This window comes from Drosophila suzukii, chromosome 3, assembly GCF_043229965.1.
Source record: "Drosophila suzukii chromosome 3, CBGP_Dsuzu_IsoJpt1.0, whole genome shotgun sequence".
In the NCBI taxonomy this organism is placed as follows: Eukaryota; Metazoa; Arthropoda; class Insecta; order Diptera; family Drosophilidae; genus Drosophila; species Drosophila suzukii.
In genome coordinates this window covers 90,302,241-90,328,986 of record NC_092082.1, presented here as the reverse complement: position 1 = coordinate 90,328,986, position 26,746 = coordinate 90,302,241, and the positions used below count along the sequence as shown (strand labels likewise).

At 41.7% G+C, this 26,746-nt stretch overlaps 1 protein-coding gene across 1 annotated transcript; it reads right to left on the bottom strand.

Moving 5' to 3' along the window:
* Positions 1–805: 805 nt before the first annotated feature.
* On the bottom strand, positions 806–26,412 carry dysf (neuronal PAS domain protein dysfusion). The gene is made up of 11 exons (XM_065867021.2): positions 25,781–26,412; positions 23,548–23,953; positions 13,893–14,074; positions 10,494–10,564; positions 9,066–9,155; positions 6,598–6,915; positions 3,827–4,011; positions 3,638–3,744; positions 3,065–3,218; positions 1,668–2,887; positions 806–1,429 (listed from the first exon to the last, which is right to left on the bottom strand). Exons 1-11 carry the CDS (start codon positions 25,848–25,850, stop codon positions 1,413–1,415), a joined length of 2,820 nt encoding a protein of 939 aa, XP_065723093.2. The 5' UTR covers positions 25,851–26,412; the 3' UTR covers positions 806–1,412.
* Positions 26,413–26,746: the final 334 nt, after the last annotated feature.

Genomic DNA, 26,746 nt, shown 5'->3' with positions numbered 1-26,746 from the left:
GGCTTAGGTTTTTCTCTCCTCTCTCTGGGGTTTGTTTGCTTTGTTTTTGGTTATTTTGCTGGCCATTCTACTTACAATATTTGTTGGATATCACCAAAAGATCTTGGCAACAGCAGCAGCCGAAAAAAGGAGCCAGCCTCCTCATCGAGCCACTCTCGAGTGGGCCTGTGTGTGAAATCCAACTGTCTGGCGTCTGTTCTGCGTCGTCGCCGGGGTTTCATAGAGGTTTCATCGGCGGTTCGTCGTCACCATGAAGTGGTGCCCCCAGTACGAGTACTTTGAAATTGAAAATGTCTATGAATGCTGGCCCAAACTTGGCGTTTTTTGGTGTGGGGAGTGGCTTTCGGGCTTTCGGGATTTCTGTTGATTTTTTTGGGATTTTCGGTTGGTTAGTTTCTGGGCGAAAGCGAATGATTCGAATTCGGCTGCTGGTTCAGAGTGCAAGGCATTAATGGAGGACCCCAAGAAAATCATGACATTTTCCCATCGCGCTTTTCTTCGTCATTATGGTAATCATCTTGTGATCACTGATCAAAGACCGCATAGCTGAGATTTTTCCTGTGTTTATGACATGTGTTGGGATTTGGGTCAAGACAGTTTCCTTAAAAGCACTTTATTTTTATTTTTATTGAAATGTAAATAAAGATAAAATATTCTAACCATTTCCGACATAAATGGATTTTTTATAGCTTCAATGCGTTTTCTTTAATTACCCATTAAACCTAAGATTTTGCAAGCGTACTCGTATATCATAATTTATTCTCTGCATTCCATTCTCTTCCCACTCAAAGAAACAATTTTTGGATTTTCCTTTCAAACGAAAATACTTTACAAGTTTGTTTATTCAATAAGCAAAATACGAAAGCATGGTAATAAATATGTATATAAATAAACTTTTAATAAATAAAATACAATAATTAACCTAAATAGTCTATGTAGAAGTATTGATATATGTATATTTGTGGGGTTACGAAGTTACCCGATACAGAAATACGAGTAATCGTAAAAACTTTAAGCGCGCGCCATAAAAATGTCGCTAATAAAAACGCTACAACTAATAGAGCTCTCTCGGCTTGGCTTGGAATATCATTCGCTTCTGTTTCTATATAATCGCAAAACTAATTTCCAAGCGCTACTCATTCTTAATTTTAAGTGTTTTTCTCAAGATTGCACATACAAAATGGGAATTGGAAAACAAAAGGGATATATGGAAATCACTTAAATTGGCTGTTTGTATCGAGAAACGAGTGTGTGATAGCGTGCTGCGTTATTTGTTTTCCTCGTGTTAGATAAAAATAATTTAAACGCTAAGATGACAAGTGGCAATTAATTTAAGTGTGATTATCACCTGGCCGCCATGGCAGATCTGCGATCTCTGTGATCTCTGGGTATTTCCAAGCTCACCAAGCTGGTCACTGATTTTTGGGATCTGCAAGATGTAGATAGATGGATAGAGATATGATACCATGTGAAGGGCGGAGGGGCATTAGCATAAGCGTGGCATGTGCTTGGCGGAAGCCCATAGCTTATCAATAATTAAGATGCCTTTTACTAGAGCTCGGCTTTGTTTTGGCGGCCTTAATTACTTAGCCATGGAGTGTGAATTGGCCGCAGCTTTCGGGAAATCGTGCCAAAACTTAGATATAAAAAACAGGGTAAATACTAACCTCTATCCTCAACCGGTTCCCCGACATCCCCATGGCCCGTGGCCGTTGGTATCGGTATCGAAATGGGTATTGGTGGCACCACTCCTTGGCTTTCCCCCTCCAAAGATGGCTCCCCACGCCCATGATGAAGTGCTAAATGCTGCTGATGGTGCTGCTGCTGCTGGTGGAGAAGTGGCTGTTGTCCCAGGAGCAGATGCTGCTGCTGCTGGAGAGGATTATGGTGACTCTGGTTCTGACTCTGGCTCAAGTGCTGCGAAAGGTGCTGGTGATGGTCCCCGGTTGGTGGCCACTGTTGGTAGGTAACGGGCACCAGAGGATCCGACATCCACTCGAAACTGAATGCAGGTCCTATGGTCTGGGTGGTTCCCAAGCCACTTTGATGCGGGGTGGCACTGGTGGGCGTGGGGGGCGTGGTCGTGATGCAGGGACTCAGCTCGTGGGAGGATCCGAAACTATCCAACGAGGCCTTTTGCGCCGATTCCGACCAAGGAGGACTGGGATTCCACTGCTCGATGAAATCCGCAGGATCGGGAGGCAGTGATTTATTGGGTAGCCTCGGTCTCGTTGGAACTATGGTGGCATATATAACCGAGGCATCGCTACTGACCACCGATGATGAGGTGGCATAGGCAGCGGCCGGATGAGTGTGGATCGCATAGCAATCGGGTTCCGGGGTAATCGCAGCCGCCGGAGAACGTTCGGCATGGAGATATAGGGGTTCCAATTTGCGAGCCCGCTTCTTGGGCGGTGGGGGCGTGGCCGATTTGGAGGCGGGCGGATTGGGAGCATTCGCTGGGGGATTCACCTGGCCTGTCACCTGGCTGTAGTCCACCGGCTCCTGAAAGCTAAAAAGCGGCTGATCCTCCTTGAGTTCGATGGCCGCCTCGGCGTGATAGACTCCCCCGTAGGTTCCCATGTGCGGATGATGATGGTAGGCCGTTGCCGGGTGGTGAGGATGATGGTGGTGGTGGTGCGGGTGGTGCGAGTGGTGCGTGTGGTGGTGGCTGCCAAAGCTACTGGCTATGCCTAGGCTGGGCGTGGCGCCACCACCTGGAGTGGTCGGCGGATGGGAGGAGTGGGGGCTGTAGTATCCACTGGAGGGGGTTCCCGGCGGCACACGGATACCACTGTCCAGCGGCATGCCGAACTGGATCTTCGACTGGACGGTATAGTAGTGATACAGCCAGGAGTTGGCCAGCATTATCGAGGCCTCGCGATCACTGGAAGTGGAAGGTAAAAAGGTTTTATAGGTGGAAAATATGTATTGAAAATATTTCAAAAAATAGTACACTTAGTGTTCTTAATTTTTCATGATTTAAAGGTTTTATTTTGTTAACTGCTAAGTCTAAATATAAGTATCTTGATTGAGGTAAAGAAGTAGCTGTTGATAAACTTACTTGAGTACTTGATTGGTGCACACGATAACAGGTTGCTGAGTGGAATCGGGACTATCTCGCACTTGTAACACCACGTGAACCCATGTATATTCTCCACTAGATCTTTGCATTCGCACCAGCAGGATGCAGCTGCGATCCTGTTCCGATTGCGTAACTATAAAAAGGGGATAAATGTATCAGGCCCACAAAATATATTTTATTTTAAAGTCGTTACTCAAAGAAATCGACTTAAAATGGTGTTTTTCCTTAGCGGCCTAACAGGTTTTTAGTTAGATACATTTCAATATTTTTTATCGGCTGACATTGGAAAAAAACCATTTAACAGAAAGGCTTAGCCAAAGTGTATAGGCTTTGAATTAGTTTGAATAATTTAAACTGTGTTATAAATTAGTTTAATATGTTTTTGATATTAATAACGGACATATTTCTTTTGAAAGCTTATATGCCATATAGGCTGGTTTTAGTTTTTATTAGATAGTTTGTATAATTAATTATTATTGCCCAATATTAAACGATTGTTTACGACGCAACATATAATGATTCTATGCGTCGAGTTAAAAAGTAAACACTTACTTAATCTGTGTTTATTCTGCGCCTCCCTCAGATTCTCGCTGTGGATGAGATTGTACCAGGATGTGCCCTGCAGCGCGGTCTTATCATATCCCAAGTGGAACTCGCCACTGAAAGCAATAAAATAACATTAAGCATTAGTATTTATCTTGGATATAAACCATCAATTTCCATCTATCCCCAGCTACTCACTTCTTGTCGATGTGGGCTATTTTCATGTCCATCGAGTGGATGGTGGTGAAGACGTTGGTGGCACCTTGCACCACACACTCCCTGGTTTCGGGCATGGCAATCGGAGTGCAGGTGGCCAAAAAGACGGGCTCATTGCGACTGCAGAGGGGCAGGAATGACAAATAGTGACCCTGGACCAGGACAACCTGCAAGGAAAAACGAAGAAACAGAGATGCAACGCGTTTGGCTTTGTTCTGCGGATTGGCTCCCACGAAAATTGGCGCCCAACGTGGGGCATCTGGGGAGTACCTACTTACTATGGCCATTTTTGGACCGGCATGCCGGCGCACTCTCTCATAGACATTTTACTCTGATTCCATAATTTAAAAAAGGCAATCACAGAAATGTTTGTATGCCAACTCCTCCACAGAGGAGCAAAAAAACTAAGAAAAACCCACCAGGCAGTCTCAGGCTCGTCGAATCGGAGCCATTGTCTCCCAATTAAAACGTGCCTGCATTTATTTCGTCGTCCCAACTGCAATTGCATTTTCGAGGCTTATGGGCCGCCGCCGTCGTCGTCGCAGCTTCTTCTGCTTAAATGCAAATGCAGCCAGCCCAACGATCCTGATACCGAAAACCCACCCGATCCCCCAATGGAACCCGTCGGTTGGGGTTTGTTTTTTCAGTTTTTTTTAGTTTTTTCTCAGTTTTTGGTAAATGAGACGACCTTAGACTGGGGACCAGGCGCCACTGCCGGCGCTGTCGCCGTCTCTTCTCTTTTTCCCTGGCTTTTGTATTTTACTTTTTTCGATTTTTTAGTTTTTGGGCTTTTGTCTATGGGGTATGGCCGTCTGGCACACTGGTTACTAGCTCTGAACTATGCCTGACCTCATTCATAATTATTTATTGGTCCATTTTTATTGCATATTAACGAGTGCCAGCCTGGGAGTGAATGTGCTTGCATTTAGCTTGGCTTGGCTATAAGGCCTGACTTTGGGGGTTATCGCCGGTTCAGTTCATGTGGGTCTTGAGCGTCGAGTGTGCTTGGGACTAGATTAGGCACTTATGTTCTGAGCAAGGCTGGGAATGGATTGGACATTCGCTAAGGTCTTTTTTAAACATTCAGATATATAATTTTATAGGGCTTCTAATTTTTTATTGTCTTATAACTGCTGATGCATTTAAATGTACTACACTATACTAGTTCTTACTTAACAGAGCAATAAATAATACTATAGAGGTGGGAGTTTTAAATACATATGTTATATCTACTTTAAGGGTCGCAAATATTAGTCCCTAATATATTATTCCCATATGTTTAAAGTTTTTATGGTAAATAGTTTTTAAAATTTTATTTGTAACACGCTTTAACTTCCTTATTGTGCATTGCATTCCCTGAGTTAAAGTCTTGCACCTTTATCCACAAAAATCTCCCAGCTCAGCACTTCCTGCACCTCATTAAACTGCCAACTCTCAACTTAATTAAAAACGTTTTCAGCCAACTGTCAACGCCTGGGCTTATCTCCATAATTTTGCTCACTGCACATCTGCGCAAAAGCGAGGAAAAAAATGGACGCGTCTCGGATCGGCGGAGATATGAATAAAAGTGAAGCGACCGCCCACCACATGGTGCACAGTAGCAGATCCCACAGAGGCAGCAGATCCCATGGAGGCAACATAGCCAACATCCATGACCAAAACGGGTAAAAGCGGCTGCCACAGCCAACGCTTCGCTCAACACGTTGACAGATTTGGTCTTGTCTTGTTCAACCTGCGGCCGAGCAGTTGAGTTGAGATGGCTGGGAAGACAACTTCATATGGCCGCCTCGTTTTATTCACATCATCATCAGCTCGCCGAGAGGCGGCCAATCAGAGCAGGTAAAAAGAAGAAACCAGGTGGGATGGGGTCTGCAACAGCAACAGCACCATCACAATCACCCACCCGTTTCCCATCAACTGTCATCGTTTGTCAGCTTATAGAAAACCCGGCTCGTTGGCAAGATGTATGACCAGTTGGCCGCCGGCTCAAACGCATGAGTTCGAGGGGTTCTTCTCCAAACTCCAAACTCGCAACTCCATCTCCATCTGCAACTCCATTTCCCTGCCCTCATGCATAATTCATGCCAGAGCAAGATGTCGATGCTGAGCGGCGGAGTGGAGGATCCGAGGATCGGGGGAGCCTGCAGTGTGGTAAAGTGTTACACGCAACACGCTTCCCAGGTGATTCATTCATCAATTCCTGTCAGAGACTTACACGCGCTTACTCATCCACGCAAACATGCACGGAGAAAAAAATCAGTGCGTCTTAAACTAAATTTAATTTAAAAATTTATGGCGTAGTTGAACATTAAAATGGTAAAAAGGGCTTGATAAAAATCTGGAATAGACCAAATAAATCTAGCTTTTCAAAGTGACATACCTACTCTATAATATAATTGTTTCGGTAAGTAGTCCTACAAAAAAAAATGTTTTATTTTATTCAGAACTGACTGCAAAGCAGCTTTTTAGTTTGCCTTTCTATTCCCAACTTGTATTCTGGGTTGTAATATTACAAGTTGATTTACAAATCCTGTCTAAAATAAAAATTATATTTTAGCTAGCTTTATAGATACCTAAACGACTTATAATTCCCAAGCTGTTCAAGAATTTTAAATTCTTACAAAATGGGTTAGATTAAAATGGTGATGTATCTTATAAAGGACCTGGACTTTTTGACCAACTAAAGAGATCTCATAGAATGTAAGTATCTATATGGATAATATGTTTTTTCCTTTCAGTGCATTGATACTCACCTTTTGATCGCCGAAACGCATTTGCCGTCGCGCATTGCGGCTAACATTCATGCGACAGAGGAACATGCGATGCTCGCCCTCGAGACTGGAGGCGCCACCAGCACCACCACCGGCTCCACCGGCACTTCCATTGCTGGACGTTGAGTCGCCGGCACCACCGGCACCGCCAGCACCACCGGCACCACCGCCGCTCGCCTGACTCTGACTCGAGCCACCCGGCTGCGGCGGCACGTTCCTATTCAGTTCGGCCTGGATGGTTGCGTGATCCTGTTTGTCAATGATATCGTAAACGGAGTCACCGTGTATCAGCAGATCCTCCTGTAACGAGAACGGCAGAGGGGACATGGTTAACACGGGTTTACACTGGTCAGCAAATAGTTGGGCTCTGTCATATAAAGTGCAAGTCAGCGAATAGTTGCGCATTACCATATAAATGCGAGTGGTGTTTGGCCATGATTCATGGTTGTTGGGAAGTGACTCGAAAGATATATAAATTGCACAGAAAAATAGGTTTTTATATCCTAAGAGGCAAGGACACTTATTTTTCTAGTACCAAATGGATCTAAAAAGCAATGTTCTTTGGTTTTATGAAATACTTTTGGTATCGTTCCATACTTACTTTTGGTATCGTGATAATATAAAGAAAAATATTTCTACACTTAAATAAAATATTTTTAAATTTAACATAGGTATTTCCTTTCTTTTCCCCTCGATCAACTTTCAATTAGTCAGCCTTTTGCTGTAATTTGTTAATGATGTGTCAACGGATCTCGCATGCTCATCGCCTTCGATGGGGCTTTGATGTTAGTGGCCAATTGCCTGCTGGCCGTTTATGTCATGAGCTTTTATTATTGTTGACAATTATGGCCACAGCGAAGGAGAGAGCGATCGAATGGAAGCGAAACGAAGCCAAGCGAACGATCGACCAATTTATAATGTCAGGCCGATGTGGCTGTAATTTATTTATGGCCACTGTCGCTACATGACACATGACAATGGCAACTTGTTATGGGAATATGCAAAAATCGAATTCGAATTATGATGCCCAACAACAGCAGAAACATCGGCAATAGTAAAAGCCAGCCAGGCAGCAGCACACCAGCCACAATGTTGCCCACATCAATTGACATTTTTGGCAGTTTGTTAATTAACTTGGCCAGTAATTGTTGCCGCTGTTTTGTAGCTCTTTTTTTCAGTTTCCACCGCCGCTAACTAACTCCGAGCCTTGCCACACAAATTAAAAGGTTGGGCAAGCCACTTTTGGGCCTGTCCATGTGCACACACCATACCAATTCGGTTTTTATTGTGCCCGTAATTATGCCAACACATGGCATTCGAGTGAATTTATGAACTTCACTGACCATTTAGTTGGTTCGGTGGGCTTGTGGGTGTCTCCCAGAAGTCTCCACTCCCTGGAACTCCTCCGAACTCCTCGGAACTCCTGATAAGGCGCTCGGCACAAAGGCCAAAAGGCTGTCAAATGTCATGGTTGCCAATTGGCTTACTTGTTTCTTATATTTCTTCTTAACTTTTTTGGCTTCTCCTGTCTTGCCGCTGGCTTGTTCTTGTCTAGCTTTTTGACTTCTAAAGAGGGGGTACAATTTAGTTGATATGAGAGGTTGTCTGGTCTGGCCAAGAAAAATAAAAAACAAGTGGAGCGTTTCCTTTTGATATGAAGCTGAGGCTGATCAAGCTTTTTTTCGGTCATGTAAGCCGTTCTTGGGATCACAGGCCAGGCTCTGATTTATGGCATAATTTTCCGTGGTGGAACCCAGGCATTACACATACGCCCCGTTGCCTTCGAAGACTTTGACTTCGAGGAGCCGACAATCACCTGGTCGCCTAATCTCAGGTACCTTTGTCAATGTCTGTTATTTCTGCTTTATATGTAGAACGGAGATATGTCACATGTTCTCGAGTTGGCCAGATTTATTTAGACCGTCGGTTCAAATGCAAAGTGAAAGGCCAAGTACATATGCAACTCCATTTATATGAGTGTATAAGTATGTATAACCTTGCTATTTAAGCGGCATAAACGTGCAATAAACAAAGCTTGAAACACGGAGCTGTGGTTTTTAAGGAACCAAAACCAGCGACTTATATAAGCTCAATGAATCGGGTCTCTTTGGGTCTTTAGACAGTTGCTAACTTGTCAACGGGAGCAGCAACAACATCAGCAACTAGTACAGCACAAAAAGTGCAACAAATATGTTTGCTGTTGCTGCTGCAAAGCTGATGTTGCTGCTGCACCGCTGATGTTGCTGCTGTGCTTATGTTGCTGTTGCTGCTGCTGCTGCTGTTGGGAGACTATGACATGCTCTGACGACGACGACAGGCATCGTCGTTTGCCTGTTGTCGCTTGTCAGAGATTTGTATCACCGGTTGTAACCATTTTGCGACCCCCGAAACAGAAAACCAGCCCAAAACAATCCGCAACTTTCGCAAAAGGCTTTGAAAAAATCTCTTACCATGGAATGGCCCAAGTACTCGGCCGCATTATCCGATATATAGAGCAATTTGCCATTCTGTGTGAGCATCATCAAAAAGCCGGAGAGTGCCTGTAAAACAAATACGACCGTGAGTACAGGGTGATTGTTTGTGCATTAAAGGGGTTCTTAAAACATCATAGTAGTTATCACAAAGAATAATGTTGACATACCTACCTAAGTTTAGAAATATGCTTATAAATTAATTATAGAAAAATTAATTATGATATTAAAGAGCTTTGATAATTATTGAAGTTCTTCTTGAAAGTCATATATACACAAAGATATATATACAAAATATTTTCTGAAATCGGGGGAAATCTTATATATTGTCATTATGGTTCTAAAAATAATATATTAATTGCCACAGTACAATATTTAACTTTAAAAATAAATCAGCTTATTAATCACTGTGAAATCTTTTAAATTGTCAATAAGCTTTGAATATTATTCTCGTTTTGCTAAATCTAAATGTGTTATATTATATATATATAAAAAGCGTCCTTAAATTATAAATATATTTTTCAATAAATTGAGCTATGCAATTATGCTTATAGCCCCCTAACAATTTAAACTCCTTATCATGCATAAAAGCTACTACACTTTCAACACCCTCTATTCGAAAAAGCATAAATTGAATCTTGTGTTGGAAATGCAAATTCATTTTCGCGTCTGAGCACTAATAAATTGTTGGCCCAAAAGCCTGGCTAAAAACCCACGTTGACAACCGCAGAAAAAGCTCCCGAAGAGAGCCGAACCGAAAAGGGGGAGTATGGGTTTGGGTATGGGTATGGGTATGAGTAGTACTCGTACTGTGGTTATAGTATTTAATTCAGTCACGAGTGTGCACAGGTATGTAGATCAATCTCGCCCGGATTGGAGCAGTCAGTGCCAGGCAGCTTGACTGACTACTGTCTTCAGTCTTTTATGTTTTTTTTTTTACTTTTTTTGTTTTTTAGTGCCTGCTGCTCCTGTAAATCTGTTGGCTTTTCCCGGGCATTTATTGTTTGGCCCGCTGGCTTTTGGCTGATTTCCTCTTCTCGCTTTTGGCGCAGCAAGTGGCGGCGAGCAAAACGATTTCTGACTTATGATATGGCCAGCTTTTGTGCCATTAATAGAGTTGTTTTCCCGGGAACTTTCGGTTGAGTTGTCACCGCGATGGCTTAAATTGAGTTGTTTCTCTCGGTTCCCTGGGAGCCTAATCGAAATGTCATCGGAATGGAAAATTGCCGAGGTTATATGGTAAATGAACGCAGATCCGGCAATCGGATTCCTAATTACCCACTGATTGAATATGAATTGTGGGGACTGTTTCCAAGGAAGAAAGGAACCAAATTAAGACTAGGATATTGACTAGTATAATGAGTAGTATATTTATCTTATTACGATGGGTAGTTTCATCTTTCTTACCTTTGAGAAGCCAATATTTGGTGTTGCTGTCTGGTGATGGAGATGATGTATCGCATTGTGACGCTTGAAAACTGCAATGAGAGGAGCAGGGAAAACGGATTCTTGAAAATCATGCCAATTAAGTTAATTGACCTTTTGTGTCTTGCGCAGGCGCGCCCTGCCGATCAAGACATCCGTATAAAACAGTTGGGGGGATAAATATCCGATAAGTGGATATGAGTATTTTCCCATGGCGGTAATTTGTATGCAAAAGCCTGGCTAATTAAAAAACTATCTGTTAATAATAGACTCGGAAACCTCTCTCACTTTGTGACGGCGATCGTTAGATGCATTTGATTGTTAATTCATTGATTATATTCTACATTCTACATACAATGAGGCAACGATGTTTGCCTGCCGCCTAACAAAAACAAGTGAATCACAAAAAGAAAATGTGTCATTGTCACTAAGAGCCAACAACAGCAACAGCAATAGCAACAGCAACAACAGCAGCAACATCAACGATAGTGGCAACAGCAACATCAGGCTGCGATCGCTGAGTGCAATTGCTGTTTTGCAGCTGCATTGCAGGCAGCATCAAGATCAATTATTTTTAAAACACTACGAGATACTCCCGCACCTGGCAAACAAAACAAAAAGCCGAAGAGAAACAGCCACAAAATCAGCATCAGGCCGCAATCACCACGGCAACAGCAACTGCAGCAGCAACAACTGCAGCAGCAGCAGCAACTGCAACAGCAGCAACCGCAACTGGTAATTTCATTGAACTTGAACGGAAAGGCCATGAATGCAGTCAGATTTTCGCTGGGCCTTAATATTACCCACTATCCGGGCAAAATACTCAGAAATCCGTTTTGCCAAGAAGTCTGTCGTCAGCGTACCTGATTCAGCCAAAATAAAAATAAAAGGGGAGTGGCAGCCAGCTCAATGCTTTTGCACTTGGAAATCTACAATGCACAAGGGCAAGGGAATGTAGCTGACTTTATTATTTATATCGCTGAACGGAACTCAATACAGAGTCATGAAGATAAAATGGATGAAAGGTGCCAGGGAGTTTTGAGGAATAAAACGAAATATAATCATATGGCACTGAAATCAAGCTAAGTACGATAAATATAGATTTTTAAATATTAAAAAAAGTTTCATTACCCATTTTAAGAAATGATTATGTTTACATTTAATGGCATTTATTTCTGAATTCTTGATTACATTTTTGTATTTATCGAGAAGCAATTCTTAATTCCACACCAGTTCGAAACAGGAACCTTTTACTGTTTAATTTCTTAATTAATTCTTTATCCATAAACAATAAAATTATAAAAAAGCAACCCACATGAATCAATCGCCTTGAACTACAACCAAAAACTATTTTTAATCTGTGACCACTTCACAGCTTTGTGCCTTTTCTTGCGAGATTCGCTAGCAAACACGACAATACTAAATGCTTGCCAATTATACGCTCTTCGATCCGATCTGATCCAAGTCGAGCCGCCGGGCTCAAGATCTTGCATACGAACCGAAAACGGAAAGAATCTCATTGTATTGAAAACTCAATTTCGTTTATAAATATGTATTTCATTAATCGCGTCTATCTCGCCCGGCCAGCCACACCCACCCACAAACGTACATCTACAAAAAAGTCAGACGGAGAGCAAACGAATCCATTGAACTTGGATGGGAGATACAAAAAAAAGCAGATACAAAGCGATTTCGATGGCGTGCCAATATTAACACAATTTGTGATTATAAATGCTTTTAAACGGTGCAATGACAATGAACAACAAAAACAGCAACTACACACCCAAGTGGCACAAAAGATACGATATGGGGGCCTCGCCACAAAACGCCGACTATTTCTCACACTTACGGGTTGGGAATTTGCGGAGGAGAGATGGATGGAGAAAAGAGCAGTACTTAAGTTTAATTTTTTGCAATTTGTAGAACACATAAATCGCACATTTTGATTTATCGCAATATTTATAGCAATGCAAGGCAGACGCTCGTTGTTACCATTGCAATTGTGAAATTGCCTGGCGAGGAGACTTGCAGTTTGCAGTTTGCAGTTTGCAGTTGGAGGAGTTGGTGGCTTGAGATAGTATGGATGCCACGGATCTGCAAAAGTTTCACATGGGCTTCCTCCAGTTTTTCGTTTCGTTTCTGTCTGCGCACTGAGCACCGGGAGATGCGAGCCGAGAGTTAAGAGTTCCCCAGCCTGGTGTGTTATCTATGGGCCTATGTACCGCACAACGCTAATTTGAAAAACAATTTTCGTAATTATCCACAAAAAACAGAAAAAATAAACCGAAAGATACAAAAAATAGCAGCGCAAATAGGTAAGTAAAGAGCGAACGATCTTGTTCGGTTGCGCGTTGACCTGCGCGCATGCGCATTAAAGGAGGATGGGACCTCTGGGGACCGATCGGGCACTCGGGCACTCGAGGATCTGAAGTATTCAACCGAGGGGCCCCCAGCAATTGCGGCCCGCCTGGAACTGGGTGCGTGCCTAGACGCTGCGGCAATTACTTGGCCAAAAACAATTTCAGCCGGGCTTTTGGGGGCATGATAGAGGGACACTCGACATATGAATGATGTTGGTTTAAACCAAAGCGAAGCCATGCGCCTAGCGGTTTTTCATTCCGGCCTAAACGAAAGTCGGCGGTGCACTGAGCGATAAAGGGGGTATCTATTTAATAAATATTTTAAGGATATACCAGATAAGTCAAATCTTTAAGGATCTTTAGTGTCCTGTATCTGTGAATCTAGTTTATAGAATTAATAGAGCTCCAAAACATTTATTTTGAATTCTAATAATTCTTTATTTAAAGGAACACAGCAGAAGTTGATTCGTAATAAAAAAATTCAAGGCTTAGTTTTAAATAATAATTTATTTTTAGTATATTTTTGGAGAAACCATCTAACTATTGAAATATTTTTAAGTCCTCCCTTAAAGGTATGTCAATTTTTGCCTAACTTAACTCATCAAAAAGTGATCAATAATCGCCTAAATAGTTTCATCTGGGCCAATCGAAAATATTTGCAAATTGAAATCATATGAAAAGGTGTAAGAAATGTGTTAATGTGCTAACCAATTGCTTACTACCCGAGTAATGATTTTGTAAACATGCTACATTTCTGCCAAATACTTCAAGGGAACTTCCTAGATACATTTTTGGCAACTGCATTCTCGAAGTGCAGCGGCGGTGGGTCCTGCACTCGGCGGTCTCAATCTTCGCGGCTGCACAGAGTCACAATCACAATCGCAGCCGCAATCTCCATCTGCTCATGACTCATGCATATTCAATCAGCGTGCAGCCAATTATCAGCATGCATATATGTATTTTGGCTTTTGGTTTTCAGTTTTTGTAGCTGGCAGTTCCCTGTAGACCCGGGCAGACTTACCTTGTTGGAAGTAGTTGGCTTTCCGCACATAGACACAAACCAGAGCCATCAGTTGGAGCTGCGAGAGGCGCTGGCGCGTCGATTGGGGCAGCGGCAGGAGATCCCTCAGATTGGCTATCTCCGCATTTATGAGATCGCGTCGCATCTTCGAGGCGCCCTTCGTCGATTTGTTGGCATCGAATCTGCAATGGGCCAAATGGAGACGGGATATGGTTAAACAATTAGAATATATGGCTCTGTGTTCACAGCTACGGCTTAATAAGTGCCGAGTGGACAGGCTGAATGCAACATGGCTGAGGGGCATGTGTTTTCACAGCCAAACACTCGGGTGTGTTTCTTACTCGAGTGCGGTGTCTCTCGGGCCTATTAACCCATTGCCAGGTGATTTAAGTGATTTAAGTTTCCTGGGAATTGGCTTAGGAATGCAACTTATATTTGCTAACATTATTCGCTTTTTGTAGCTCTAATACAAAGTCAAAGCCAACCTGTGCCGACACCTACAATTCAGCAAATCAACTTTAAGTACTCGATCTTAGTTTTATGGGGTCTGATAGATTGCCTCAAAATAACGCGGCTTTTAAAAATTAATTATTGGTTTGTTATGTAGTTTTTATTAAATTTTTTTTACAATCTTTATACAATTAAATTTTAGTGAAGGCAATAGGCAATATTTAAAAAATAATAAGAACATTTGGTTTGTCATTATATATAGTTATGCAATGTAAATTGAATTATAAGTAATTTCATAATACAATATAAAATCAAATATATAAAGATCCTAAACTCTGTTTAGAAAGTATTATCTGTTTTTTAAATATTATAAATATTTTCAAGCGCAGAATGTTTTTGTATTAAATACATTTATATATTTGCTTTACATTTTCTAAAGGTACATCTTCAGTGAAATAATAAATATTATATTAAAATTAAAGGAGGCTTGTAATATCGTCAATCCACTACCAATTCTTCTGAATCTCGATCCCAATCAAATCAGTATTTACTCAGTTAGGACCACTTTATTTACCTCCGATCGGCTGACCACAATGGGTTAAGGATGGCTCGCACATACCGCCGCGCGATGCCCGATGCATAAATAACTCATCGCGCATTTAAAAATCATACGAGCCACATACCGCTGGCTGTGGTTCAGATGGTGGTGCAGTGGTTCGGAGGTTTGCCGGTGGTTTCGAGCGGTGGTTGATGTGGGGCACACTTGCCACATGCCTTGTGCGGAAAAATTGTGCAAGTAGGTTGGTCAGCAACGATTGTGGCTGTGGTTGTTGCTGCTTTTGGGCACTGGCGGCACAAGCGTTTAGCAGAAACTGTCCGTGTGTACTTTTGTGAGCATATTATTTACAAGGTTGAAATCATAAATCATAAATTTGTCTTTTTATGCAGTCGGCGTCGGCGGCGCATGCGGCGTATGAGTATTTTTTATTTATGCTGACGTTTTGCCCGTCCATTGTTGTTGTTTCTGTTGCTGTTTCTGTTGGCGATTATTTTGCAAGCCTTTTTTTGTGTATGATAAATATTGGTAATATTGTTGTAATAACAGCAAGTGCCCGCGCCTTTTTGGCTTTCCTCGTTCGACTGTCTGCCATTTTGCCGCTGTTATTGCCTCTAAATGGCCATGTTAACATTTAAAACAATCTCACTGCGTCCGTGTGACTGTGAGTTGCATGCAACAACCGCTTCGGAGGCATGCAGTAAAAAATAAAGCAAGACACATAGAAAAAGAAACAGAATCTGAGACCGAATCGAACGCCATCCAGCATCCACAGATCGCTTCGTTCGCCTTCTGGCTTTGAAATATATTCATGCATAAGGCCTATTCACTCTTGACCAGTTTGTACTTGGCTCTCGGATAGAACAGTTTTAGCCCGGGCCCAGAATCGAAATTGAGTGGTCGAGTATGGCTCACACTCACTGCCAAGCTGGCGCGCATTTAAGTCAAGGTGATTTGTACAATTAAAATGAATATTGATTTAAATGCTGCGATTGCGAGTCGCTCACTTGTGGCCAAACTGACATAAATGTTTGCTTTTCAGCAGGGCGGCCAGCATGTGTGGGCCGTGGTGAAGGGTCAGCCAAAGAATAAACTATCTAAAAACATGCGAAACTCAATGAATTCAGTTTTGGTGGGCACATTTATATGGCATGGAAGTCGGACTCCGTTATTGCACATATATCTTTAGGACATAAACACATTATGCATGTTCCCAATTTGTATAATCCTAAAACTCACTTGATTAAGGACATATTTTATTAAATATTAAGACTCCTAACTATTACTCATTAAATAAGTTTTAATGATATCATCAAATTTTGATCATACGAAGTACGAACCACCTACAACATTACTTTCAGAATTAAACAACTTTTATTAAGTTAATATTACTGTGGTCTTAGAATGTCCAAAAGCCTAGTTGAAATTCCTCATTCAGCTTGTTTATTTTGGTTGACCCCCACTTGATTAATATCTTGTAAAATCCAACTTTGGTCATTCCACCCCGGCCAATCCATAACGATCCTCCCACACATACTTTATTCAGCTGGGAACGTTCCTCTCCCAATTAGCTACTTAAAAATGTCAAAGGCTTCTGCGATCTGCTATCTGGCTGGCTATTTGTGGCATAATTAATAAGTTTCTCAAATATTTATCATAAACAAGATGCCAGCGTTGCAGGCGATAATATGATAATGCCATCAGCCTTTCGTAATGCATGGTCGCCAGAGTAAGGAAAATAAAAATCCAAAAAACGTGTTAATGGGCAGGGAGAGATATATCAGATATATAAAGCTGTAGCGGGTGGATGGAACTGGAGATGGAGGATGGAGGTTGGAGGATGGAGGATGGAGGACGGAAGACCCCGAACAGCCGGCCGTAATCTACATCAAAATTTATCTGAGTGAGCGAGACATGTCAACATTTCTTAATATATCTATCGCTACCTTGAAATCTGCACTAAGTAGCACCAACTTGTTAGCCGTTCGCCGTTGTGGCAACTACTGTACAAGTTGTTGTTGCTAATTAAAAGCATAAACACGATTCTTAGCGAGGCGTTGTGGGATCATCCAGCCAGTGGCCACTGTGTTGGTGGTTGGTCTCTCCGGTGGAGCCACATGTTTAATCTGCGACTGGGGATCCTCTGGCGCAGTGGAAGAGATCTTAATCAAGTCTGGTCCAGCCTGAGTTCTGGTCCTCGGCCCTGTGACTAGATAAAAAAACCGAGAAAAACACTGAACTGGCGATGGAAAACTTAACGTGCTCCACAGAAATTAGGCACAAATCTTGTTGGCTCAGATTCTTCCGATTCCAGTTCCAATTCCAATTGCGATTCCTGTGATCTCAATGCCAATCGCCATCCCTCACTAATTAGCACATAAACCGTCGGGGTAACATAATGCCAAACTATTAACTTAAATGGATTTTAAATGCGCATCTATGGGGCTGGCTCAGATCCTTCGTTTTCCGACTGATTTTTATGGAGGGCCCGGGCCCTCAGAGCGCCATCGTAAAAATGTGGGCAGCGAATAAATCACAAGACCACTGAACTCCTCAACCCACCCCAAAGCTGAACTCCACCCGCTAGGGCTACACGGAGAGAAATGGGGTGTAAGGTCAATGCAATTCGTATTTAATAATATACTATAAAAGAAATTTCAGTTTTAAAATAGTCCTATAAAGTTCAAAATGCTAAAACAGGCCAAAACTTCTCATTTTAAGATGATATATGAGCTTACAATAATATTTTTATGGATCGTTTCAAATAGGTGTATGTGAACATTTTATAACCCCTCTTTAGACTCTAATGTCCTTTTTAAAAACCAAAACAAGCTTAAGATAAATGAACTTAAAGTGAACTGTGTTAAAGAACAATACGACCTGTTAGTAAAGTTCTTGTAAACAGATAAGAATGAAATAAAAAGGCTCTTAAAGAGAACCATTTAGAAGCAGCCCATCTAGGTTTTATGATTTATTTAATTTTTTCTCCGTGCAGGTATCAATCCAAAGCCGAGTTTTAATATGCATCAGGGGCGTCAGTCGGGTTGGAGGATCCCGATGCCGATGCCGATCCCGATGCCCAGTCCACTCGGCAAAGGTGGACCATCGAGTGAGACCCAGAGCCAGTCAGTCAGTTAATACCAATTGCAGGCCAAGAGAAACACGAAATTTGCGCAAATTTTTATTGCACTTTTTCCCGAAGCGTCTTGTCTTCCCGTCCCGTCTCCTCGCCTCTCTTCTGCAGACTGGAGTTGTGCGAATTGTCTGGTCGCAGACTAGATAACTCCCTCCGAGTCCCCACAGATCCCCAGATCTTTCTCCATTTCTAGCGCTGTGTGTGTGTAATTTGGGCGAGTTTATTTGCCATATTCCCACGATATAGTTCGGCCAGGCTATTGAGCTTGCGGGCAGCTCTAATGATTTCTGGCCGCTCCGCTCCGCCCCGCCCTTTCGACTTTCGACTTTGGACTGCATCTCTGCGGTTTAGGCCAACAAAAAATAGTGCAAAACGGCGTATAATGAATGCCAGACCTCTCAAACTGATGGGCAGTTCTCCGGGCAGCTAAAAGTCGGGGAACCTCGGGGAACCTCGGGTAACCCTAAACCCAAACTGAACCCACACCGTGTTTTGGGTTCGCCATGTTCCTGGCTCCAGGTTCCTTGGCAAATTAATTGCCCAGGCGCCGCCGCACAATGCTTTCCATTTTTTCGAGGTTTCCAGGTTTCGAGGATTTCTCGGAATTTTTTATTCAGCCGGCAAACACTTGTTTTTTCGGGTGCCTCATTGTGTTCTGCGTAAGTCGGTGGCAGTAATCGATACCTTTTCGCCAAACGCACACCTACAGATTAGCATCGGGGCGACGTTTAGCACAGAAAAAAGAGCTGGACAAAAACAGTATGAGAAAAGAAAAAAACAATCTAATAACCATGGGGAGCGCAGCGGCCTTTAGCCAAATTATATGCCGGGCCATAGGTAAAAGTGGCCCCAGGTGAGCATTGAGTGTTATACGCTCTGCAGCCAGTTTTTACGTTCATAATATGGCTCAAAGATTACGAACCAAACGCCTATTTCAAAGATAAAAACTTTTAATAGTCAGACAACGTTTTTTATTGGATTATAATAGTTCGTTTTATATATAGCATAGTGCTCAAGGATATTTGAAATTGATAAATCAATTTAATAGGTGATTTTTTAATAGCAAATCTATCTATCGAAATATGTATGAGTAATAAAAAAAAGTTGAGTGGTTAAATATATTTCTTTTACCACAATAGATGATCCTAAAGTCAGAATAAATATTATAACAGGTATATAAAATGTTTTAATTAAATTGAAACCAGAAATATCACTTCCCTTTCTCAATAATCCTTTTCAGCCAAATCTGAAACCCCGAAATCTTTATCCTTCGCCCATCCTTCAATTATCTCAATCAATTAGCTTACTTATGAGTTTGTGTGTCCGTAAATCGCAGCCATATAATTTACTGCTCTCAAAAGCTCATAAAGAAGTCTGGCGGGCAGCTACTGTGTTTATTTTGACGCATATATTTCAAAAATGCGAGCCACACCACCCTGCACCACTCGGTGGCACCACCGCTCAACCACACCAGCGATACCCAAGCCGAAAATAAACCACAGACCGCAACTGAGATTTCATTGCCTGAAAAGAAATGAAATCGAGCTCTGATGCCCCGATGCTACCGTCTGCCGTCTGCGATGGTCTTGTATGTTTGATTGGAATCTTAGCCACAATTTAATGATGGACTGCCAAAAGCACACTTCGATGATTGGCTCTTGGACATCGTCATTTGCGGGAGCGATCCTCCGAGTTGCAGTTGCGAGTTGCGAATCTCCTCCGACGCCGCCGCATAATTTTTCATATTTTTATGATTTGTTGCTACCGGGTACTAAACCCGTTTCTTCTGCCGATTTTCTTTTTAGCCTTTTTTCGAGCCTAACCATGGAGAGCGGCTACCGTTGTGCTGCATTTGCTTTCGATTATCTTAATTTGCGTGCGAAACTGAGTTTTTTCTTCCTCCGCCCGTAAGCCAAGCCCCAAATTGTGTGTGTACGGAAATTTTCCCATGACTTGGTTCTTGGTCTCTCGACTGGGCTCTGCATACTTTTTGTGCCCGGCGGTGGCTTGGCCAGAAATTACCCCAACTATGGTATATGGTATATGGTATATCCTATGGTATGGTTTGGTGTAGCTGAAACTCCCTGGATTGATGGTTTGCTGCCGTTGCACTTTACCGTCAGGCAATTAGCACAGGGATGCCGCAACTAAATAATTTCGTTGGCCCCAGGGCAACCCCATCGATCTGGAAACTTAACCCCTGGCGGAGGTGGCGCACTTATTTGCTCAGCTTTTTGTGGCCGAACGGTTTCGGTTTCGGCGGATTGGGATTTATGTGCCCAAGATTGTGCCTAGTCATGTAGGGGAGCATTCCGAAATCGATTTCGACGCGCGTCACCAAATATTGATCTTAGAAATTAGATGCAAGCGGAAGTCAGCCAGCACGAGAAAGAAATTCGGGGAAAATCTCCCCAAGTTGGGAAATGGAAATAACATATGTGTACCTACTAAAAAATACCATATAAATAGTCTATGTGAAGATGCTATTAAAACCTCAATAACAAAATAATACCTATACTTCAATTCAACAATCAAATTATTTATGTAAAAAGGTTTTAGGACATAATGAAAAACTATTTAAAGAGTACTAAATATGTATAAGCAAGAATTGTAACAAAGTGAATATATCATTTTATTGGCAAATCAAATAATTGTTAAATTTCATTAGAAGAATCCTGAAGATATCTTGATCCTTGAATAAGAAAAGTACCTTCAAAATCACTTGCTTAAAAAGTATCTTTAAGATATATTTACATCCCATATTTTTCTTAGTTTCGGAGGGAATCTTTCGCAGTGCATTGGGCATACTGAGATCTAGTGCAGCATTTACTGCACCGATAGCCGAGTTGTGGGTAAACAGCTCGGTCCGCTCGGCTGATCGCTTTTCTCGTGAAATGTGTTAATGAAATTAGCAGCATAAAATTGCTACCAAAGCTGGCAGCCCCGTGCAGTGTGTTACAGATAGCCGAACGAAATTGTATCTCAGCCGAGTGTCCGCGGCATGCTAATTACCAAAATTAACACCAACGGCGCAGGCCCGAAAGCAAATACGAGCTCAAACTCAAACAGAATCCGTACGCAACGGTTTCGGTTAGTTTCACCCAGGAAGCCGCCGAGATGCACTTCACAAATCCGTATCTTTTGGCTTTGACTCTGAATTGGAATCTTTGGCTAAGGCTGACTTTTCCTTCCTTCACCTTTTCTTCTCCGATCTTTTTCTCTATTTTTTGTGGTGGCTCGAGTGGCGACCAGGTTTGTTGACTCTGCTGGCTGGCATGTGTTAAAAACAACAAACGCCGGGTTTTCTTCGGTTTAATTAGTGTCATTTATTATTTAGAGCATATTGATATAGTTTTCGTTGTTTAACGGTTGTTTGTTTCAGTGCGAGGCGTGTTGTGGGCATTTCTCGTTCGAGCATGGAAAATATTTATAGAAATCCGCCCGATTTTACTATACATTACAATCTGTATCTGTGAGTGTGCAGAAGCGCGTGCTTTGGCGCGCGAACAATGAACTTTTTTTGGAGTGGATAGAAAAAAAGTTTTAAGCTTAATTTTGGATAGTTCGGTGGCTGGGAATTCCAATAGTTTCACATGCTAATTGATAGTTTCATGGGTCACGTAAAATTCAGATGAATGAACTGAATCGAGCTGGTAATGAAGATGGGCATTCCGTGTTTCGGGGATATCTTTTATGTGAAAAGAAAGCAATTTAAATTGTGACCATATGGAAAAATTCTTTATACTAATGATTGATTTTCGTACTAATCTTTTCTAAGATACATTTTTTAGAAGTACCAAAGGTATCTATTTGTTTTCTTCTCCTTCCTTTGACTACCTTATCCCCAGGATAGGCTCCAAATAATTATCTCAGTTTTCCTAACCAAGCTGCTACTACAAAATGCTCTAATTTCAATGCCGCATCCGGCAGGGTCTACAAAATGACACCCACCCAAAAAAAACTCAATAAACCCAAGATCAGGGCAACACCTACCCAAGAATCTCCCACACAAAGACAGGATATTTCCCCAGTCCGAAAAAAAAGTACAAGGAAATCTCAGCAGACAAAGAACGAGCCATCAACAACATCACACGTGAGTTTTACACATTTCAGAAGCAACGGCAGCCGGGAGATGTGGCTAACTTTACTGGCATCTCCCCGACTTTGTCGTCGATTCCCGAGGTTTCCTGGGGTTTCAGTTTTTTTTTTGGTTTTATTTCTGGTGTGGAGACGCCTTTTTTGGGGCCCCATCCCAGCGTCGTCGTCTTCGTGGACGTCCGATTGCCAACGTGGTAATGTCAATCGCATCGCACTGTGCGGGTTTAACTTATGGCAAAACATTTGAAGCACTAATTAATTGGAGCTAAATAAAATGGCACAGCATCTCCGGCGCGGTTCGGATCGGTTCAGTTTAGCTGGGAGTGAATTTTGCGCGTTTTTCAGCTCCTCGGAGGATTGGCGCTGGGGGTACGGGTACTGGGTGCCGGGTGCTGGGTGCTGGATATTGGGTACGCAGACCGACCGGAGAGATTACGAGGGCCAGATAACTGCGAACTACAAGTTGCCAATACAAGAGGCCATTAAAACCGGCAGCAGGAGCAGCAGCATCAGTACACGGAGAGAAACAGATTAATCACTTGCAACAATGTATATGGCAATCTACATTCGAATCTATACAAGTTGGCCAATTAACTCTTTTCTAATATCAAGAGAAATATTTTTGAGAGATGCTAGAGAAGCTATTATGCCAGATATATTGGTCACTTTATCAAAATTGATGGGATAGGATTGGGTTAACTCTTTCAGGAGGGTAAAAGCATTACCTACTTTCTAGTATAATTCATTATAATATTTTAAGGGATGCTAGAGATAGCTTTTATCCCAGATACATTTTTTAACTTATCAAAATGTATCAAAATCCAATGGCTTAATATTTTGAAGAATAAAGATGTACATAATAATGATACTTTCAGAAAAAACCCAAGTAAATAAATCGAAAATTTTGACCAAGCACAAACATTTAATAGTATCAGGTTCTTGAGTTCATTATCTATCTTTAAGTGAATAAATTTAATCAATTTATAATAATCCACTAAAACATTTTAAATTTAGATAATTCTTTTTTTAATATAGTTTTCAAAAATGTAAAAAGTAGTCTTAGTCAAGTAATTTTAAGTAAAGATCCTAGTTTTTATTCCAGTGCATTCGTGGAGGAAGACCTAGCGAAAAACAAAAGCAGTGAAAATCCAGGAGGCACTGAAGGAAAACGACGACGAAGAAATGGAAAGGAGTCTGGATGTTGGGATGTTGGGAGCCCAGGGAAAGGAAGCGAATGGGTCGAAAGGAGTTTCGCTGCCGCCAAATGCGAACTTGGCCCCGTATTTCAAATTCGAATTGACAAATATCGAAGCGTGCGAAACAAATTGAAATTAAAAGTTTGCATGTTTGGGCGGCTGTGATGCGTGGCCGTGTGAAAAGGGAGATAAGCCAGAATGTTGGCGCTAAGAACTTACCTTGTAAACATGCCGGCTGTCTGTTGCTGTTGTTGCTGCTGCTGTTGCTGTTGCTGCTGCTGCTGCTGCTGCTGTGTTGCATGTTGCTGCTGTGTCGTCTGCTGCTGCTGCTGCATGTGTTGCTGTTGCGACAGAGTTGCTGGCGTTTCAAAGTTATGATGCGTGTGCATTTGGTGCTGCAAATGATGTTGCTGCTGTAGGTGTTGCTGCTGCTGCTGTTGCTGCTGCTGCTGCAGTTGCAGGACATGCTGCAGATGTTGCTGCTGCTGGAGGGGATGCGGTTGCTGCTGCTGCTGCTGCTGGAGGGCGTGGGTGGGCGGGGTCGCTGCCGTCACCTTGTCTAGGCCACGTTTGTTATCCGCATACATTTCGTCGATCGCACGTTCGCAAATATTTGTTACCAATTCTAAAAGCAGAGATGACAGGGCATTTTCAGCACTAAAGTCTCGGATTGTCACGGTTATTTGGCCAAAATCTTGGGCCAATCACAATGGAAAATATAACGATAATATCAATCAATATGTAGATCTTAATGAAAGTCTGCAGACTCTACCCATTTCGATTTGCTAATGAAATGGAGCAACAATTGCTGATTAGGTTTGTTTTTTTCATACGCTGGAAATAGTTCATGATATTGTTCGAATTGTCTACGGCACAAAAAGAGCCATATTTTGAAGCAACTGATTTGTATTGTTATTGCCTATTTGAACAATTGCCACGCTGTGCTCGGAGTATCCCCAATGCCCTCCGATGAGTTGGCGCTTTTGATGGATTCGATTTTTTATTTGGCCACTTCGATTGCATAAGGAGTTGAAAATGATTTATAGCCTTTATTGCTCGGCGTTTCGCCCTCCGATGGCGGATAAGTAACTAGGGGTTAATGAAATGTCTTACAACCCAAATACTAAACACTCGTTGGTTTAAGATCTGTGTTGATCCTATTTGAAACTCGTTAAGTCTTAAGAAATGATCAATCAATTTAAGATTTGGCTTTCCGAGAAGCGGCTGTGGCTTGTAAATGTTTTCGAGAGAAGCGAAATCTGAGCAACGTTGAATAAACAAATTTGTGTCAATCTAAATTCACTGTATAACTATAATTACCTTTTTCTATTGGTATTACGTAAAATAAGTAAAATCTGGAACGACTCAAATTAAATTTTGTATCATCGCAAGCATTTTTAATCCAGCTTTGTTTAAATATTATCATATGTTAAATGTATAACGAACATATATTTATCTAAATTCAATATCTAAACATTGGGTTTTCTGGCCAATTTCAAGTAAGGAAAATGTTTAAATCTATGTGGATTTTAATTTATTTTGAGGTACCAATAATGCAATTATTTAAAAGAAGGGGTTTCTGTATTTTATAAGTCTGGCATTGTTAGAAAAAAATGTATCTATGTTGCCTTTCAAGGACATACAAAAATAAAACGAAGTAATATGTCAATAACAATTCTAGAAATCGTTACTTAAAAAAATATGAAATTATTTGGATCGCCTGATCTGAAATTTTAAAAATAAATAATCCATATGGAATGTTTAAAGCAGTGACCTAAATATTATTTATCCAATTTACCCTGGCCAGTTCTCCACTGCCCAAGAAAAGAACCATCCCACTATCACTTTCCTTAAACCCCAAAACAAATACGGCACATTTCCAGGCCACTTGGGATGGCGCCAAGAAAAATCTCGAAAAATCTCTTCTGGGTTCTACTTGCCCCCGGCCGAAAAGTGCAACAATTGAAATTAGTTTTGTTAAGTGAATTTCAAATTTCCATCTCGAGCATCCGAGTGTTCACTACCGTCTTTGGGGCACTGGCGTCTCGGCCTGGCTTTTTGGTTTTTGGGTCTTTGCTGCAACTCATTGTCAAGTGAACTTATCACCGAGGAGGGAAACAAGCAAAGACGACGACGGAGATAAAAAAAATTTGTTCGAGTTGACGTTTCGAGTGTCATCGAGTCGATGCTTGAATTTGTTTGGAGTTGTTTGAATAGGGACCACCAAAAGTCATTGAATGAAATGAAGAACTCCACAGATATATCTCTTTGAACGCGACTTTGGCTGTGTATGTTTGATATTTTGAATTTATTTGGGGTTACGGCTTTGGTTTTGCTCGCTTTTTAAGTATTTTGTTATTTGATTTCTATCAAAGGTAATAATGAAATTGGTAAATTACGATTTGGGCGCGGGTGGGGGAACGGGAACATGTGGACCTTGATCTCAACTTACCTCTCTGCTCGAAAGATTCAATTTGCGATATCCATTTGGTTATAGAGCTAGCTCCAATAGCGTTTGGCATAAATGATTATTTCATAATTCACTTCGATCAGCCACAATGTTTGACACTTTCATACAATAACTTGTACTTATTATATTTATTTAGGTATTTACTTAGATTATTAGCTCCAATGTGGTGGGGTTTCTATTGCACACTATTTGCTTTGATTATAGCCTATTCTTTGCATTGGCCATTACATAGGTATTCAGAGAATCATTGCATATTCAACACTTTGATTAAATCAAGATTTATGGGGTTTCTTTTCGAGAAAAGCTCGGCTAGAATTTGCAAATCAAATGGGCCGGATGACGCACAACATGGGTATATCGCGTTAAATATTAACTTTTAAGACCGAAACGATGAAAGAGAAGCCGATTCGCGATCACGAAATCTATAAAGTAAAATACCGACGGCTTTTTGGCTCTGCCGAACCTCTGCGGTCTCTGGGGCTTGAGCAAGGCAAATCCGTTCCGTTTCCGATGATCGTATAAATCCACAAAATCACCTAAGAACCTCGGATCGAGGGCCACACAACCGTGTTGAATGCGCGCGTGCACCTTTCTGTGCGGATCACCGGAGCGACACAGAAGCGGTAAACTTGATTTCGAAACAGGTAAGGTGGCTTTCGTTCAGTTTCAGCCAGTCTGCCGATCGGGCCAACATCCAAAGCCGGGCTCTGCAAGTCCCTGTTTTCGAACTGCCTGTGTGTTGGTGCCGAGCGGAGTGCTCGCCCAATGAGGTGGCTGATCAGACACTGGCAGAAAAAGGGAGAAGAAACTAGGGTTTGTTTTGAAATTAATCAGGATTTCGAAAGACATTGAATTTAATAACAGTTTTAGTTATAAACTTTTGAAATTAAGTAAATTAAAAATAAGAAAATACTTTAAGTTACAGTGTTTTATCTTTTGAAATATTTT

Bases quoted from the DNA above. Each gene is read 5' to 3' on its own strand.
- dysf (XM_065867021.2), bottom strand. From the start codon at position 25,850: ATGCCAAACGCTATTGGAGCTAGCTCTATAACCAAATGGATATCGCAA. The intron at 3,219-3,637 runs GTAAGTGTTTAC...CCCTTTTTATAG, and splicing joins GCAGAATAAACACAGATTAA to TTACGCAATCGGAACAGGAT. The intron at 2,888-3,064 runs GTAAGTTTATCA...TTCCACTTCCAG, and splicing joins TGCACCAATCAAGTACTCAA to TGATCGCGAGGCCTCGATAA.